At 41.0% G+C, this 20,550-nt stretch overlaps 1 protein-coding gene across 1 annotated transcript in view; it reads left to right on the plus strand.

The window, feature by feature from the left end:
• Window positions 1–20,550, plus strand: part of Hcs (holocarboxylase synthetase-like protein) — a 307,518-nt gene that overhangs the window by 249,045 nt on the left and 37,923 nt on the right. Inside the window, exons 15-16 of the mRNA XM_068226846.1 lie at window positions 12,066–12,198; window positions 13,148–13,308. Of these exons, the coding sequence (XP_068082947.1) occupies window positions 12,066–12,198; window positions 13,148–13,308 (294 nt within the window). The remainder of the gene's footprint in view (window positions 1–12,065; window positions 12,199–13,147; window positions 13,309–20,550) is intronic.

Consider the following 20,550-nt stretch of genomic DNA (forward strand, 5'->3'; position numbering starts at 1 on the left):
GCATTGTGTGCTTTGCAAGCTTCGTTAAAAGTTCATTCCTTTGTTAGAACTTACTCATTAGTTCGCATAATTGTTACAATGCTGAAGATGGATCAAAGAGAACTATTGGCAATATTCAGTATTCACAGTGACTACCAGCTGCAAGCAATATGTGGGTAATGCTGCTGTAATTCTTAAGTCATTATAAAATATTTCAAAGCCAATAAAAGTAGGAAATAAAATAAAAATAGGAAGTTGAAGCAAATTACAAGCCTTTGTGGCTCATCCTTCATTTCAGCAACACTCTCCAATATCTGTCAGTCATTAATCATTGCCCCAGAGTTGTGCGACAGGCTTCGGCAGCCAGCACAATTCCTATCCTTGCCGCTAGATGGGGGCTTCATTCATTCCATTCTTGACCTTGTTGAATGACTGGAAACAGGATGTGGATTTTCATTTTGATTTTTGAAGCAAATTGTTTTGAATGTACGCGTATAGTAGCTTACGGGATGAGAATCCGGAGTGGACGATGGAAGAAGTGGTGAAAACGACCACATACCTGACCGGTGTTTCTGCGTACAGTGTTTACTCAGCTCATGGAGCATTTAGACTCCACAGGAAAATCAAGTCTCCAGTGAAAGGTCGATCGTCGTCCAAAGGGAAGAGAGTTTGTGTGGTCCAATACCTTTGATTTTAGTCTTAGTGGTATTTGTAGGTTTGTGATTGACTTTAATAGTGACAGTGAATAGTCCAGCTTGGCTAAATTTCTAGAAAATAGAACTTGGAGAGTTTGAGTTGATGAAGCTTTATCTGATTCTGTAACAATTGACAGGGGGGTCCATCAGTTCATATTATTGGACTTTTATGTTTTCTTACATACTATCGATGGTACCTGTCATCGACGGGACAATTACTTGGCATGCGAATGATTATATTTGTGTCGACTCTGTATGTTGTTCCCCAGATTTTGCAGCTTCACAGTTTCATATTGGTTTGTATTATTACTGATCTTGATTCAGTCTCTTCCTTCTGGTATAAAAGAAGGCCAAGTATCAGATTAATTGTCACAAAATACAGACAGATCTACAAAGCCGTTAAAACGTTGCCTGAACGATCTCCACAGAAACTCTCTTTGCAGGGTATAGAGTTAGTTGCTGACTTTTCAACTTAACCTTTCACATGACTGCCAGTGATATTTCCCTTATTTTTGGCTGTATCTCAAAAAGGTACAAAACAGAAAAATGCCATGAGCTATTTTCTTGTAAAATAACCGTAAGAGTGATACATTGATGTTTATGCTTTAGGCCCTGTCTGAAGCACCCCCTCCTCCTGAAATTTTTTGAACAACTTATAACTATGATCATACTCGACCTTCTTCTAAACTGAAATACCAAGTTTCATTAAGATCCACTCATCCGTTTTTTCCATGACGCTGTGACAGGCACAGACAAATATTAAACTGAACTCTGTGTAGGTCATTACAATGACATCAGTATTCTTGTCAGAATACAGTATTAACGGACTGGGATGTTGCATTTAAAAGTAATGCTATCATATGAAATTATCAATCAAATGGAAAACGCCACAGTTTCTCACTTTTCACGAACAACATTCAGCTGGCGTTCTAACAATGCCAAGTTTCAGAGCTGGAAAGACTTGGCCACAGACACTCGTGAACGTTGCTCTGTCATTTTCCATTAAGGGTTCACACTACCCATTTTACCTTAGAGTTTCTCTTTGAAATTATACCGATTATTGTTTTGTTTATGCTCTCTGTGGTTCTTGTTTTATGAGTTGTTCGGCTCTGAGTATCTTATTAGAGATTGTATGAATAAACATCTTTTCACATATATTAATAAGTTAATTGGCTTTGTAACTGTGCTTTATTAATATTATGGATTATTTCTGTAACATCTCCCGACCATGACAGGATATTGTGGGTCGCATTATATACAAGGTCTCGTGAAACTTCAAAAGAAAAGGCTTTAAGAATGGCATAGACAATGACTGATACCAGTATCAAGAAAATGAATAAAGAGTAGACACAACTTTGTTGTTTCTTTACACTTGCTTGTCATAATGAAACGGGAACGCCCTACGAGCATTCACGTTTCATTCTCTTATTAAGAGGAGTTCGCTAACACCCGGCCGTAAGCATTTAAAACTTGCGCCGAGCGCACAGGCATAATGGGAACTGCAAGCAAGCTCGCGATGTTCTAGAACACCGGCCAAGGACAAGCGACGTCACGCAGAAGGTTCCTTCGTGTTCCATAGCATTGCTGCATGAACGAAATATAATCTCAATATTTCAATAACGTCACCTTGCAGGCAGGAATAATGAACGCTGCTAGCCGAAATTTCGTGTCAATCAGTGTGAAGATGGCCAAGATATAAAATTTTCTTGGGGCCCACATGTGTAGCCACGCCCACTGGCCTTCGGCAATATAAGCGAGTCGCCAGCCTGGGGTAAAGCAGAGAGTGTGCGGTATGCAGCTGCAGTGTGCCGTAGGCAGAGAGCGAGGGGAGTCGGCAATAAGCCGTGAGTTCAGTGTGTGTGTGCAAGTAAGCACGTCGCGACATAATTCGTCACTCAGTCCGGCTGTATACCTGAGTTCAGAAACGTTAGTGTTAAAAGCTTTCTCCGTGGGCTTGACTTTATTTAAAGACTGTGTTTCTCGCATAAACTGTGCCAGCCTTGATTTTATTTAAAGACTGTGTTTCTCGCATAAACTGTGCCAGCCTTGATTTCATTTAAAGACTGTGTTTCTCGCATAAACTGTGCCAGCCTTGATTTCATTTAAAGACTGTGTTTCTCGCATAAACTGTGCCAGCCTTGATTTCATTTAAAGACTGTGTTTCTAGCATACACTGTGCCAACCTCGATTACATTTAAAGACTGTGTGAAAGCAGCGATAGTGTTTCTAGCCAACCTCGATTTCATTTAAAGACTGTGTGAAAACAGCGATAGTGTTTCTAGCCAACCTCGATTTCATTTAAAAACTGTGTGAAAACAGCGATAGTGTTTCTAGCCAGCCTTGATTTCATTTAAAGACTGTGTTTCTAGCATAAACTGTGCCAACCTCGATTTCATTTAAAGACTGTGTGAAAACAGCGATAGTGTTTCTAGCCAACCTTGATTTCATTTAAAGACTGTGTGAAAACAGCGATATTGTTTCTAGCATAGACTGTGCCAGCCTGCATTTCATTTAAAGACAGTGTCTATCCGTTGAACTGTGTTCGTAATAAACTGTGCCAAGATTCCCTCTTAAAGACAGTGGAATGCAGTAGCGTGATTTCTTTCCGAGGAACCATGCCAATTCCCATCATAACCTGTTCAGAATCACGTATGATCTTAAGTGCCAGTGATGATTTTCTAAAAATTACAACGTAATAGAACTTGGACTGTCATTTATTTCAACAAGTGTATTGTGCTCATGGAGTACAGTGCAGAGACTGTACCCGGTAAATTTAATTTTCTTTATGAAGTGCTTAATCACTGCACCTCGGAAGGTCCTAGATTGTTTTCGTTTATTATTCCAAATACGATAATTCCTTCCATCTTATCCTCGTGGAACTGTGACTCTAACTTTATCCTTGCTGCTAAAGTGCGTTCAACATCATTGACTGTGGGAACTATTTCGGCGTGCTTCGCCTTAGAGAAGTGTCACACCAGTGTCCCATGACGTCCAATGTGGAAGCTCCACATTTCCCCGTTCCTGCCTCAGGTTCGAGTCATCAACACTAATACAGAGAAAACACCAACGACGGGAGACAACGCCGACGCCGACCGCAAGACGACGCAGCCGCCGCAGGACGACGTCCTCTCCACAACTCCACGATTCAGCTGTAAAAGGTGACGTAACTCTTTGCATATCTATTGAATAAACTGAAGGATCCACTTAATCATGAAAATTTTTTTCACTACCCTTCTCTCTCACTCTCTTAGCATGGGCCGTACACGCCTTGTCGTTCCTCATACTCTCCGATAAACTGAAGTACGGGCGTTCCTGTTTCAATAATTTTGAAGAGATTATCAAAGAGGAAACAGAAACTGCATCAAGATGAGATATTATGACGTGCTTTAAAATACTTGAAGATACAGCTGATCGCTTACTTGCCATGGATGACAGGATTTTGGAGGTTAGAAGTGCTGTTGAAGATAAGAATGCACATTGGGATTTTGAGGAATCTGAAGCCTATAGGGAGAAATGGCTCACAGTTTAAGAGCCAGCATGAACAGATTCTCCAAGCAAATGCGCCAGATGATATTCAGTCCATAACCTCAGGTATGTCTCAGCCCAGTAGAATGTTAACGAAGTTATCCAAGTGGAGTCTTGCAAAGTTCTCTGGAGAGATTGAACCCTGGCTATCCTTTTGGGACCAGTTCAAAAGAATTCATGAAAGTAATGTATTAGGTGATAGAGTACTTCATCCCATGGCCTATCATTTATATATATTGAAGTGGTAATTTAGGAAGAAGAGTACCAGAAGACTAGTATAGGAAAAACAAAATGGTTTAAAGTTGAAACTGGTCTCCGACAGGAAAGTATACTATCCCCTATACTGTTCATCATAGTCATGGATGAAATTCATAAGAACATTAAACAGAGATTGGGAAGACGGCAACAAAAGCCATGTTGTTTGCAGATGATATAGTGATATGGGGTGAGGATGAAACGGAAGTGCAAAAACAAGTAGATGTATGGAATCAAGAGATAGAAAAATATGGGATGAAAGTAAGCACAGAGAAGAGTAAAAATAATGGTGATGACAGGGGGAGGGAAGGAAGGAAGAGGAAAGATAAAACTGAATGGTAAAATTCTGGAAGTGGTTAAAAGTTTCAAGTACTTGGGAAGTGTGATCACAGAAGATGGAAAGATAACCGAGGAAATTAGGAAAAGAATACAGCTCCTACCAGTGTGTAAGGGGTATTCTGTGGAACCAAGATGTCCCGAATAAGTGTAAGAAAGTATTATATTCAACCTATTATGAACCCGTACTAACCTATGCAAGGCGTAGGGATGTGGCAACCCCATCACCAGTGGGCAACCACTGCAATCAGCCTCCCGAGTATTGGCGGGTAAACCATAGACTTTATTGACATGAGAGAAATGCGTGTCAGACACCGACCATCTAGTGCATAACAAAGTATCGACGCGAAGATCAATGGTAGGCCTAGCAAGCCAGTGGTAGCATCTTCGAATTACTTTCAACAATCAAACGAGCCTCAGATGGAGATCAAATATAATACCGAAATTGACAAAGTCTTCGAGCAGATCTGGCAGGTATGACGGCCAACATGACTCCAATGAAAGACAGATATGTCTGAAGACCAGTGTAAGAATTGGGACTATGAATATTTTGACCCTGACTGGAAAAACTGAAGAACTTACCAATATGATGAAGAGCAAAATCTATCCATATTGGGAATGAGTGAAACAAAATGGAGAAAGGCAGGTAGAGATGGCTACAAATTAATATGAAGTGGATGCGAGGAAGATGCCAGAAATAGATGCCATTACTGAAGTATCCTATAAGAATGATAGGATCATTAAATTATCTATGCAGCTGGAGTCCACAAATTACATGATAGTGCAGGTATATGCACCACAGGTTGGATGTAGTGCTCAAGAGAAGGAACAATTCTGTTAAGATCTAGAAGATATAATTGATGAGAAAATGTCATTATCATTGGGGAGTTAAATGCACAAGTTGGGACAGACAGACTTGGTTATGAGGAAATCATTGGACCACATGGCTTTGCGAACAGAAATGCAGAAGTTGAACAACTGCTTGATTTGTGCAGAAGAAGTGGATTGATCATCAAAAATACCTTCTTCCAAAAACAAGACAGCCACAAGATAACAAAATATAGCTGAGATGGAAAACATAATTCCCTCATCAACTATATCATCACTAACAAAGGAGGAGGGAAATATGTAACTGATGTCAAAGTTATCCCCAGTGAGAGTATGGACAGTGATCATAGATTATTGATTGCAGACCTAAATCATGTGGCTAACATAACCCCTAAGAAAAGAAAAAGAAAACGTGAAGTGAAGACTTGGAAATTAGAAGAAGACAAGCTGAAGGAAGAATATAAAAAAAGTATACAGAGACACTTACCAACAGGGGAAATGAATACAGTAGAAGAAGAATGGAAAATTTTTAAAGATACTTTGGTGGGTGAAGCTGTGTGGAGTAACAGGATCGACCATGAAAGAAAGAGACACCTTGGTGGAATGACAGTGTTAGATTGTCTATAAAAGAGAGAAATTGGGCAAAAAGATGCTAGACAAAGAAAAGCAAAGAGAAGCACAAGATCCAGGTGGCCAAGAAATTACTAAACTACAGGAACTTTACAGTGCAAAAAAACTTACAGCTAAGAGGATAGTAAGAGAAGAGAAAGAGAAAAAAATGGAACGAGTTTGTGGAAAAGTTGGAAGAGGACAGCAGAGGAAACAAGAAACTTCTTTACAGAGTAATTAAAAACAAGCAAAATAACCTAGAAGAAATGGATCAGTAGTACGAGGGGAAGATGGAATCAGGAGAGAATTCAAGACCTTCTTTGACAAGCTCCTGAATGGTGAGGCATCAAATGTAATTCAAAACAGAGAAGAATCTGGAAAAAGTGAAGAACCGAGTTAAAATTTCGAGCCACCAATCACATGGCTGGAGATAGAGAAGAGCCTTAAAAGTATGAAGAAAGGGAAAGCTGCAGGAATAGATGAGTTAAGTGTAGACATGTTGAGAGCAGGAGGAACCCCAGCAATCCAATGGCTATATAGACTCCTAAATGTAGTATGGCAGCAAAATACCATTCCAGAAAACTGGAAGAAAGGTATAATTGTACCTATATTCAAGAAAGGCAGCAGATAGAAATGTACCAACTACCGTGGCATCACTCTACTCTCTCATGGACTAAAAATTCTGGAAAAAATGATAAACGATAGATTACGAGAAATTGTAGAACCACTTTTAGAAGAGGAATAATATGGCTTTAGGCCTAGAATATTAACAACAGATCTTATATTTGCTGTCAGGATGCTAATGGATAAACCTTGGGAAAAAGAGAAGCCTTTATATCTACTGTTCTTTGACATCGAAAAGGCCTATGACAGCATACCAAGGGAGCTTATTTGGGAGTCCCTGAGAAAGCTCAACATTCGAGACAGTCTAATTTCAAAAGTTAAGGTGCTTTACGAGAAAACCAGAAGCTGTGTGCAAGTCGGTTCTGGACTGTCAGACTGGTTTGAGACAAAAAGGGGAGTACAACGAGGTAGTGCTTTATCGCCCCTATTATTTATCATTGTAATGAATACCATATTAAAGGCGCTAAAAGAAAATGGAAAATTTATAATGTCCAATAACGGACCATTTATATTGGTATTATAAATTTACTCATTCGGGACAAACATTTTAGATTCTGTATGGGAATCAACATCTATATCATCAGATGGCCAAGCAGGCATCAATTTTTGGTAATGAGACAAAGTCTCTTAGTGCATTGGCACTGCCGGTGGCTCCAAGTAGCCTACGCAGCGGCCTCCATGGTATGCACTAGCCAGTGTATTGGTAGATGTGCTAGGTACCAACTGACGAGCCCACCCTAGCACACAAGGGCGAAACGCTGGCAACCAAGAATGAGTTAGCTGGAAAATATATAATGTCCAATAACGGACCATTTATATTGGTATTATAAATTTACTCATACGGGACAAACATTTTAGATTCTTTATGGGAATCAACATCTATATCATCATTATACGTAGCACGTTCGCAATTCACGTCTTGACTCTGCCAATTCAATTTTTCAAGTATTTTTTAAATAATCTCTTCTGTTCTATTTTTTTTCTTTAAAACAATCTACTTGGCTTTTTGCTGTTCTGCAACGCCTTCGGTATACATCCGTTCCCAGTTTACACGGCCTTCTGTTATACCATGATATCACGTCTTCATTGTGTATTCTTTTAAGTTCAGTGGGCCATACCTTCTTCCGGCGCCATTTTGTAAACATCTAGGAAATGCAACGGGCACATTTTGCGTAGCTTACACAAATACCATTTCACAAAAATTTTCACATGGACATAGAGTTATTATCTTCTTTTAACTATTCATCACCACTTTTATAACAAACACTGACAAGTAAATTTTAACTGAAATACAATTATGAAAAGAAATCGCTATAGTACAATTCTAATTACTTTATTCTACGTTGTAAATAAAAAGGAAAATAATGTGTAATACAGCCAACATCAATCATGTTTTAGTTTACCGACCTCATCCGTCTGGTCCTCGGTTATCAACGATCTTCAACGATCATCAAGAGGAGTTCTCATTTCTGTTCTCTGTATTTAGAACTCCATAATTGTGTCAGCTAAAATTACTGGGAGACACCTTACAATGTCCATTCTTCCATCACCGAAACTTGAGATATTTTTTATTAATATCGAGAATAGTTCTCTTTGACACTTTAATCTTTGCCTCATATGTCAGCACTTGCCTTTTGTGATCTTTTACACTACTTACATATATTAGATAGATACTTTACTGTTTTATACATGTATGTCTTTTAAATACGTAATATATTACACTTTAATCTGTGTTGCAACCAGTGAGTGTATTGACATATTTGGGTGTGACAATGGATATTCAAGGGCAAGAGCTATCGCTCCACCATTCTACCCAGCAGCGTGTGCTCAATCTCATTGCCCTCATCCCGACTACGGATGAGGAAGGTAGACTAGAAATCGCTGGGTACCTCAGTTGGACAGCATGGGTGATGGGCTAGCCGAGATTTATCAGTAAACATGCTCTTTCAGGAGAAAAGTTATCCCGACTATGGATGAGGAAGGTAGACTAGAAATCGCTGGGTACCTCAGTTGGACAGCATGGGTGATGGGCTAGCCGAGATTTATCAGTAAGCATGCTCTTTCAGGAGAAAAGTTTTGGATTCGCCGCTTAATCACCCCTGACATTGTAGCTACCCCTCAGAGTATGGTGTGTTACGGACAACACTTCGATATTTTTACTGATGCTACTCCTCAGTCTATTGCTACAGTTGCCCCTTTGATCCGTCAAGGTTGGGCACAAGCCTACGCAGTGCCAGTGACTATTAATGTAGTAGAAGCAACAGCCGCGGTGATGGGCGCTCTCTGGGCCTTATTAGATGTACCTCAAGTGTTTAGTGTGTTAAACATTTATACGAACAGTTCACTTGCGCTTTGGACGCTCCATACAGGCCGTGGGCCTCTCGTGGTGACCTATCACCTCAGCAGCCACCCCGACTGACGTCACATCCAGGAAAGTGCTTGATTCACTACACATGCACCCCAAATTATTATAAAAGGGGATCCTCCCATGGATGGAACTTCAGTCTGAGCTGAGCTAGCTGAGGGATAGGTCGTCACAACTAATTTCTTAATAATTGCCGTGTGGGTTCGAACCCCACTGGCGGCAGCCCTGAAGATGGTTTTCCGTGGTTTCCAATTTTCACACCAGGCAAATGCTGGGGCTGTACCTTAATTAAGGCCACGGCCGCTTCTTTCCCGTTCCTAGGCCTTTCCTGTCCCATCGTCGCCATAAGACCTATCTGTGTCGGTGCAACGTAAAGCAAATAGCAAAAAAAGAAAGTTATTTGCAGATGATATTGTGATTTGGGGAGAAGAGGACTTGAAGGTTCAAGAACAGTTGGATGTGGTGAATGGGAAGATCAAAGAATGTGGATTGAAAATAAGTGTAGAAAAGAGTAAAACTCTTGTTATGACTAGAGGGGAGAAAGAAGGGAAAGGCCAGATTAGACTTGCAGATAAGCCCCTGGAAGTAGTGGAATGTTCAAATACCTGGGGAGTGAATTAATGGAGAATGCTTGACTGGATGCTGAGCTTAGTAAGAGGATTCAAGCTGGAAGATATTTCTATCATAGTGTAGAAAGCATGTTATGGGACGAAGATGTGACAGTGGAAGCAAAGGAAACTTTGTAGAAGATGTATTACGTACCCATAACAATTTACAGAGCAGAAACTTGGACAATGACAAAGAAGGATGAGAGTCGAATACTGGCAGCCGAAATGAAGTTCTTGAGGAGTATGATACAGAAGAGTAGAAGAGACAAAATAAGGAATGAGAAAATCCAGGAAGAAATTGGAGTGGAAAAAATGAATGATAGAATAGAGAAGAGCTGACTAAGACGGTTTGGGCACGTAAAGCGAAAGAGTGTTGAAAGAATGCCGAAAAAGGTGATGGAAATGCAAATGCAAGGAAGGAGAGGCCGTGGACGACTACGATTGAGATGGAAGGACACAATCCAACGCAGTATTATAGAAAGAAACCTGGACTGGGACACAGTGTTGGAGGAGGGGTGGTGGAAAGACCGAAGAAAGTGGAGAGGAACCATATTTGCCCCTACCCGGCTATAGCTGGATAAAGGGAAATGATGATGATTGACAATTATGTTATATAAGTTGAAAAACTAGTATATTGGTTCCACCCAGTCAATACCTATAAGTGTATTTATAATTCCAAGTTATAAAAGCATTATATTACAATTCAGAGTTGTAAAAACAACATATTACAACTTTAAATTGTAAATAAACTTATAGGTATTGACTAGGTGGAACCAATATACTAGTTTCTCTACTTTGAACCAAAGTAGAGAGACATGCACACACAATGATAATGTAGTGGACATCCTAGAACATCATCTGCTGCTGAAGATAAACAAAATGTAGTCTTAAGCAAGCCTAACAGAATACTTACAGCTGTAGACATCCGTGCTAAAATCAACATAACTAGAGAACAACCAGAGTCAATGTCAATTGTGAAATATTGTTTAATTGATTTGGGTTGTGTGGGTTTGTGTCCGCCAAAAAGCTTCTCGTAACATGTAGGCATAAATTTCAGAGACTTCAGTGTGCCAGACAACACAAGGATTGGACCATTGACTTACAAACATGTGCTATGGGCTGATGAGTCAAAATTTAGAAGCTTTAGGTCAAATTTTCATTAGTATGTCTATGTCCAAGAGAAAGGTGCTAGAAGCTTGCCTAACACCAACTGTGAAGTATGGAGGTGTGGTAACATTACAGTTTGAGGTTGTTTAAGTAACAGTAAGGTAGGAGACATGTTGAGAGTGGAAAGTATCTGGAGGAAGGAGTACCATCACATTCTGGTTGAGCAATGCAGTATAATCTGGAACTCAGCTTATTTGAGAGGGTTAGTTCTGCAGCAGGACTATGACCTGAAACATACCTCAAAGCTGTGTTGGAAGTATGTAAGAAAAAAAAAAAAAGAAAAAAAGGAACCTTCAGGATTTCTGTAAGTAATTACGTGGTCCCTCATTCACCCGTAAGGCAAAACAATTTTCTGCAAATCTCGGGCAATTTATTTTGCAAGCATGGGGAACTATAACCACAGAAAAATGAAAATCCACAGCCTGTTTTCAGTTCCAACCAGATCAGGAATGGAATAATTGAAGCTCCAATCTAGTGGCGAGGATAGAAACTGTGCTGGCTGCTGAGCCTGTCACACTCCTCTTGAGCAATGATTAATGACTGACAGATGAAATGATATTGGAGAGTGTTGTTGGAATGAAAGATAACAGGGAAAACTGGAGTACCCGGAGAAAAACCTGTCCCACATCCTCTTTGTCCAGTAAAAATCTCACATGGAGTGACTGGGATTTGAACCACAGAACCCAGCAGTGAGAGGCTGGCATGCTGCCGCCTTAGCCACGGAGGAACCTTGGGAACTATAACCACTGAGATTTAGGGAAACCTAATTAGAGGAATGCCACGTATATGTTGAGCAGTTATCAGAGGGAAAGGGGAACACACAAATTCATGCACAGAGTTTGAATAGTGTAGCTCTAATGGACATTGTTTTCCTTTATTTGAAGTATAAATTACTTTATAGTATGTCCTTTGTTGTGAAAAATATCCTGTTACTGGTACTGTATTTTGATTTTAAATGTGTGTCATATGCCTAATAAATAACAAGAACTGGAGTTTTATTAGGGTGAGTTTAAACTTTTTGTATGTAATGCGTGTATGTATGTGTTTGTTTAAAATTATTTTTGGTTGTTGCAGAATTTACATTCTGATGTTCTGGGCCGCCTGGTATTGTACTCGGAAGTAATGACCAGCTCCATGGATGTACTTGCAGGCACTGTGTTGCAGCATGGTTTAGCAGTGGTTCCTTGTCAGCAGACAAAGGGCTCAGGTACACATTACTTTTCATCATTTATCGTTTTTGCAAGGTATTAAGACCCATAAAGAAAGAGCTGTGTATAAAAATAGGTGTCTCAATCACACAGGAGATAAAAGTGTCGCAGCTACATATACCTATTACAGATTTTGACACATCACTGTCTGTCTCTCACATCATCTTCCGTGGCTGTCGGCTCCATCTGTTTCAAAGCTGCCATCACACGATCTTTCCACTGTGTCCTTTGGTGTCCTCTTGGGCAGTTCCCATCTGGTTGATAGTTAACTTCTGGTCACCAAAATGAGAATAAGTTCCTGGATTACATAGGTCATGGAATACTTGAATTACTTTTTATTCTCTTTACTCAAAAATTCAATTAATGAATGACATACCTTTGAATTTAAAAATTATCCATCTGGAAGGAATGACTTATCTGCAAATGTAAAAACTGTCCATCTGCAAGACCCTAGTTCATCTGAATATTATTATGTAAAAATCCATTTAATTGTCAGTACCCTGCCAAAAAGAATCTTCTTAATCAAACATACTGTATATAAGTTCATATCTTGGACAGCTTTCTTTAATGAAATCTCACCCATATAATTCATATTATTTTCTGAGAACTTTGCAATTTCAGTACTTTGTTTCTCATAACACTGGTATTTACTTACTCTGTCATTGTGCTTTAAGTGAGGTTTAAGAGATAGATGGCCTTCATTGCTGAATTGTGCACCATGGATGGAACCCATCCATGTGTTGTAGCCCACCTCCTGATGAAACTGGGAAGCAGAAACAACCTGATCATGGGCTGAGAAGAAATCTATTGCCTACCTTATTTCTTCTTGCCCATCCATAATCACTCCTTGGAATCCCTTCTTTCCAAGCTAGTATATGTATTCAGCATATTTTTTGTGTCTTTATTTGTTCTTGAACTTAATGACAGCGGGTCTGTAATGTATTGCAGGTCGTGGTGGTAATGTGTGGCTGAGTCCTGAAGGATGTGCCATGTTTTCCATCCAGTTACACATTCCATTGGACTCGTACTTGGGTCGACATGTGTCTTTCTTACAGCATATTGCAGGGCTGGCTATGGTGTCTGCTGTTTGTAGTCTCCCAGGCTACCAGGTAGGGAATCCTCAGAAGCTATGTTATCCTAATAATTGAATGATGTGCCATAAATTGTTTTGTTTATTTATTGCAATGTTTTGCCCACATATGCTCACCACCACCACCACCACCACCACCACCACCACCACCACCACCACCACCACCACCACCACCACCACCACCACCACCACCACCACCACCACCACCACCACCACCACCACCACCACCACCACCACCACCACCACCACCACCACCACCACCACCACCACCACCACCACCACCACCACCACCACCACCACCACCACCACCACCACCACCACCACCACCACCACCACCACCACCACCACCACCACCACCACCACCACCACCACCACCACCACCACCACCACCACCACCACCACCACCACCACCACCACCACCACCACCACCACCACCACCACCACCACCACCACCACCACCACCACCACCACCACCACCACCACCACCACCACCACCACCACCACCACCACCACCACCACCACCACCACCACCACCACCACCACCACCACCACCACCACCACCACCACCACCACCACCACCACCACCACCACCACCACCACCACCACCACCACCACCACCACCACCACCACCACCACCACCACCACCACCACCACCACCACCACCACCACCACCACCACCACCACCACCACCACCACCACCACCACCACCACCACCACCACCACCACCACCACCACCACCACCACCACCACCACCACCACCACCACCACCACCACCACCACCACCACCACCACCACCACCACCACCACCACCACCACCACCACCACCACCACCACCACCACCACCACCACCACCACCACCACCACCACCACCACCACCACCACCACCACCACCACCACCACCACCACCACCACCACCACCACCACCACCACCACCACCACCACCACCACCACCACCACCACCACCACCACCACCACCACCACCACCACCACCACCACCACCACCACCACCACCACCACCACCACCACCACCACCACCACCACCACCACCACCACCACCACCACCACCACCACCACCACCACCACCACCACCACCACCACCACCACCAATGGCCTGGATGGTCTGTCCTTGGACCACTCTACTTCCACTGACTTGTCACAGACTTATTCACCTAAGATGTTACACCTTTATAACTTTTAATCTATTAAATATATCAGTAGTCTGTTTTCATATTCTTAAATTGTATTAAGGGGCTCGTGAAATATTGTGCTAAGTTTTTGTGAAGAATTATTAATAATAGAAAAATGTATATAAACTTTGATTTTTAAGAGGAACTAGAGTAATTTCTACCTCTAGCAGAAAAGTTCAAACTGTTATGAATTCAGACATAAAATGAATAAAATGAATTTAGTAGCTTGAGGTCTTGTCGCATCAGACTATTTGTTGGTGCAAGGTCTTGTTAACACACAGGCTGCTTCCTTGTTGTGATCCAAGTCACACAACTGGTAATGTACAAATGTACAGTACAGGCATGTCTCATAAATATAATGTAATGTATCCCTTGGGTCTGCAATGTTATTATGACAGGAGAACTACAGATGGAAAGGGAGGATCATGTTTTTAAAAAGAAATAAAACAATTCAGTTACAAAGAAATATAACTAGAGCTTATTTGTCTCTACAGTACATGAGAATTGCAATATAATTATTAAATTAATGTAGTAATGGTCCACCTTTCAAATAATATGCTCTATTCTAAATTACATTAATTAGGGACTAGTTTCGGCCAGGACTGGCCATCTTCAGCCTTAATGTAAAACATCTAATAACTAAACAAATGTACATGCACACAATTGACATAAAACAAATGAAACAAATACAAATTGACATTTGGGATTTTAATCGTTTCTTTTTCAACTCCAGCACACACCGGGTGGTGTTTGGAAAAACCTTTGTTCCTTCATTGGCTTGAATCCAAACGGCTGCCAGTCCATTGCACTCTATTATGTCACTCCTCCATCCTGGTCAGGTCAACGTGTTATATGAATACTGATATTGAGTGAGCTCCTAATCGAATTTCTCTCTTTGCCTTATCCAATCATTTTTAGTAGATCTTTTTGGGTTATTACAAGTTTTGTATTGTCAGTTGTTTATGAATAATGCACATTTACATGCTTCAGTATATACTGCTGGAAAATTAAATCCCAACACCAGGAAGACATTAGTTTAGAAGAATGAAATTTAGGCTAAGCTGTTGTCTAGGTAACATACTTATCTGATTAAAGTTTCCTAGTTTACAAGTTCAGGTATGCACGAGAAGACATGTGACATGTTGGTACATTAATAACTGCTGTAATGGCCATGATTTTCAATGCAGTCATGTAAACCTTCTTGCATTGTGTCATACAAGTGTCATATATCATTTTATGGGATGAAGTTCCATGCCTGTTGCACTTGGTCAGTCGAATCAGCAACGGTTAATGTTGGTATTGGATGACACTGGATTTGTCGTCCCATAATGTCCCATGCACACTTAGTGGGCAAAAATGTCTGGTGATCTTACAGGCCAAGGTAACTGTTTGACCCTCTGTAGAGCACGTTGTATATGATGTATTTGAGAGACAACCAGCGGCAAGAAGGTCGCCCACCTGGTAATTTCCATAGACAGAAGGATGACCATCATTTTGCCTCAGAGAGGCTGCTGGATCCTGTAAACCAACTTGTTAATCCTGGTAATAACAATATAGAAACCTTCTCATGGCAGCTGAAGCTTCAGCTACTTCCTCTCTGTCGGTATGGGTTGTTATAGCTGCACTCTGCCACCTTCCTGGAATTCTGACAAGTTCGCCTGCAGTTCATAATGGACCTTAATTTGGTCACTAGCTATATTCAAGTGTCGTCAGGCATACTCAAGGATATGGTTGAGACAGTCTGCCAGTTCCCACACTTAGTCTGTCACGGGTTGTTCTTGTTCCAGTGCCGTCCTGAACATTATGCCACATGGCAGGCATAGATGTCTCCCCAAAACTATGCTAGCAGGTATTTCATGAGTGGATGGATATAGGGTAGGCCATCAGAAGCAGAGAACGGGTATCCTCTCATTCAGTCCCTCTGGAGTGCCAACATCACCTTTCTCAAATGCTCCTCGATGGCCTTCATGAACTGCTCTACCATACCATATGACTGTGGGTGGTGAGGTGCCATTCAGGTCTTGCGTGTACCAAGAACTTCTTTTAACCACACCTCAAGTTCTACTCTAGTCACTGTGCAGATTTCTATTTCGTGTATTTTAATTTGGTGGTTCATTCCACAATTTTAATGGATCATGCATTAGTTACCCTATGTATATTTGATTCCCATTGTTCTCTTTTTAATAATCTAAATGTAATAATGATTTAGTACTTGTTATGTGGCTGAAGATGTCCACTAAGTGGATGGAACATCTATTAATAATTGCTATTAGGTGATATATTTTACCTGATTACATAGTGTATTGAATTGGATCCTTAACAATTGGGTGACAGCAGCAGCAGTACGAGGACAAGTGCTATCCTGTTGGAAAATACCCCTTGAATACTGCGAATGAATGGCAGCACAATCTGTTCAGTCACCAGTCTTATGTACAAATCCACTGTCGAGGTCCTTAGTATAATGATGAGTGTGCTCCTGCTATCAAAGGAAATTGCAGCCCAGACCATAACTCCTGGTGTATGTTTAGTGTATCAGTGCTGCAGACAGCTTGGTGTGGCCTCCTCCTTACCAACCTACAGCCATAACTAGCATCAAGACAAAACAGCTCTCAACTGAGAACACAGCTGAAATAACAGATACCACTATTCGATTTGAAAACTTTGCTTCGTAACCTAAAGAGATCGACATACAAAAGAAATATATATGTATATGAGCCAGTAATTCCCTTCTTTCAAAGATCATATAATGTTGACAGAATCACCATTGTGCAACAATCCTGGAGAAGACAGCACACTCGAATAGGAATAATCAGTGTACTGAGTTTGACTAGGAAATGTGAAGAGTTAATGGACATCATGGAGAGAAGGTAAATATAAATCCTAGGACTGAGTGAAACTAAATGGAAAGGTAAAGGAAAGAAAGAGTTGAAGAAAAACTATACCTCTACTGGAATGGTAACAACAGAGAGATGAGAAGTGGAGTAGGATTGATATTGTCTAAAGAGTTAGATGATATTACAGAGATCAGTACATCAATTCTATGCATTCCTTCTCCCATAGCCATGTGGTCCCATCACCTTCTCATATCCATTCCTGTCTGTCCCGAGCTGTGTGTTGAGGTCCCCGATGATGATTGTCCACTCTTCACTGATGGTTTCTTCTAGATCTTCGAGAAACTTGTTCTTTTCATCTTGACTGCAACCCGTCTGAGGGGCATACACTTGCATCAGTGTCAGCTTCTCTTTCCCAAGATGAACTGTTGCCTGTATAATCCTTTCATTGATTCCGCTCTCCAATGAACTCGAGCTTGATACCACTGAATGTATATGGCAAGTGATTCAGAGTCAGTGGCATGAATGCTACAGGACGTCTGGCTCGGAGCTGTCCCTCAAGTAATTGATTTGTTACAGTTCGTTGTGTCACTCTGCTGCTAGTTGAAGCTCTAATGGCTGCTGCAGATGCAGTGTGATCCACCACAGCCATGTGGCAAATACAGCAGTTTTCCCTCTCCATAGTGGCCCGTGTGTGGCCGGACCCTGGTTTTCTTGAGACAGTGCCTTCCCATGACCATTGTTGCCAAAACTGATGCACTGTGGATACATCCCTACCAAGTCTCGCCGAAAGAACATCCACCTTCTCGTGACCTTATCACACGGCCTCGTTCAAGCTCAGTAAGCTGCCGATACTACCTTTTATGTCTCCTTAAAAGCATGTTTAACTCACACCTACTACACAACGTCAACACCGAATGATGACTAACCCTCATGAAGTGTAAAGCCCGTATTTAAAGCAAACTTGCTTTGCAAGATCATAGTGGTGGCAGTAGCACCAGTCTTCGTTAACTAGCGCACAAATTTGAATAGGTGCCATCTTTCAGATGTGCACACAAACACACACACACACACACACCTACCCACCAAATTTTGTGTATCTAGCATAGTGTAATTAGTTGTCAGATTCTTTGGCCCTGGTAATAAATTTATTGCTGAAGATAAAAATTCTGCCAGCCATGCGGTGTAGGGGTAGTGTGTCTGCCTCTTACCTGGAGGCCGAGGGTTTGATTCCTGGCCAGGTGAGAGATTTTTACCTGGATCTGAGGGCTGGTTTGAGGTCCAATCAGCTTACATGGTTACAGTTTAGGAGCTGTCCAACGGTGAGATAGCTGTCGCAGTCTAGAAAGCCAAGAATAACGGCCGAGAGGATTCGTTGTGTTGACCTCATGACACCTCATAATCTGCAGGCCTTCGGGCTGAGCAGCGGTCACTTGGTAGGCCATGGCCGTTTGGGGCTGTTGCACCATCGGGTTTGATTTGTTGGTTAGACAAAAATTTTATGTCTCACCACAGTTGGAAACTGGAACAAGCTTCAGAGCAAACAGTGTTACATGGAGAGGCTAATAACTTACCACTTTATTTTTGTTTGGCTGAACTGCCCTCAATAGAAACTAGTGTCAAAAATCAGATTTGATCTTCCTTCGAAAATCCCTCACCGGCTCAATTAACCTTGATGTTTTTAATCACATTTCCTTATCCTTTCAATCTGTTCACAGAGGAGTTATTAATCTTGTCCCTCCATTTGCTCGTATCTCATCCTACCAATCCAGTTATTATGGCCGCTCCTCACGACTCTCCAGTATACTATCACCTGAAATAAAAAACTTGCCTCTAATGCAGTTTACGAAACGCGTAAAAAAGGTGTGCTAAATCTGTGTGTGTACATGAATGGAAGTGAAACTGAGTATAATTGTTGTTGCGGGAATGAATTGCTGTGCGATTGTAAAACAAATGTAAATATGTCAATAATGTAATTGTTGTGGGTCTGTGTAGCATTTAATGTACATGGGGCTTGCTCTTTTTTATTATACCATCCATAAATTCTGTATGGATTGTGGCAAAATAATAATAATAATAATAATAATAATAATAATAATAATAATAATAATAATAATAATATAGACTAAGTAAATAGTAGGAATTGCTGGAGTGGTTTTAACATAAAACATGTCAAGTCACTGCCTGCTCTGGACTCGAAATGTTAATTATCAAAGGCAATCCGCATGCAGTCTTTCATCAAGGGATGATGTAGACTGAAGAATTTCCCTGGATATTGCAGCAAATATTATGATGATAATGCATTTGAGGTCCTCTGAGGTTGTTCATGAGTTTGTAGAACGTGCTTCATTCAACGCAACTTGCGAATGCATAGAAGTGTCTACATTTTCAAGACCATACACTACTGCCTAACAGTATTAATCTAATGTATTAAAATTTCATATTCATGTACCATTTTAAAAGCTCCAGTATCTTTTCCATACATTTCTCCTTGAATGACCTTATAGAAAGAGCCTTGCTGTAACATGATAAAAAAAGCTTTGGGTAAATTTTGCTATTTCTTAATTTCTTAGTTCACATGTATTATATTCTCAAAACAGAGACAATGCTTTGTAGAGGTGATAATCTTTTGTGATTTTGCCGTGTAAAAGAAAACAGAGCGAAATTCTTTGCATTTCATGGAGAATTTGCTCCTCGTCTTCAGAAGAGAAAACACGTCAGTCCATGAGGAAAACTTCCCTAACAATAAAGATTTGAACTTGAGAATACTTGACTCTTTGTCTATTGAAAGTTGTAATACCGTCCATCACCAAATAGCTCACTGTGCACTAGCCTTCCAAGTGGGAAGTGATGGTGCCATCTTTCAAACTAAGATGTTTTCTGTTTAATACGTCTATGTGTTGCAAAATACCAATGTCATCAGATTAATCAGTGATGATAGGGAAGGAATATGGTCAAATAAATAAATAAAATGAAGTACAGCAAAAGACTGAGTTGTAGAGGCAGACCTGTTCGAGGAACCTGTGACATAATGTTCAGGACAGCCCTGGAACAAGAACAAGCCGTGACAGACTAAGTGTGGGAACTGGTAGACTGTCTCAACCATATCCTTGAGTATGCCTGACGACACTTGAAGATAGCTAGCGACTGAATTAAGGTCCATTATGAACTGCAGGCGAACTTGCCAGGATTCCAGGAAGGTGACAGAGTGCAGCTATAACAACCCATACCGACAGAGGGGAA

Source organism: Anabrus simplex, chromosome 3, assembly GCF_040414725.1.
Source record: "Anabrus simplex isolate iqAnaSimp1 chromosome 3, ASM4041472v1, whole genome shotgun sequence".
Lineage (NCBI taxonomy): Eukaryota > Metazoa > Arthropoda > Insecta > Orthoptera > Tettigoniidae > Anabrus > Anabrus simplex.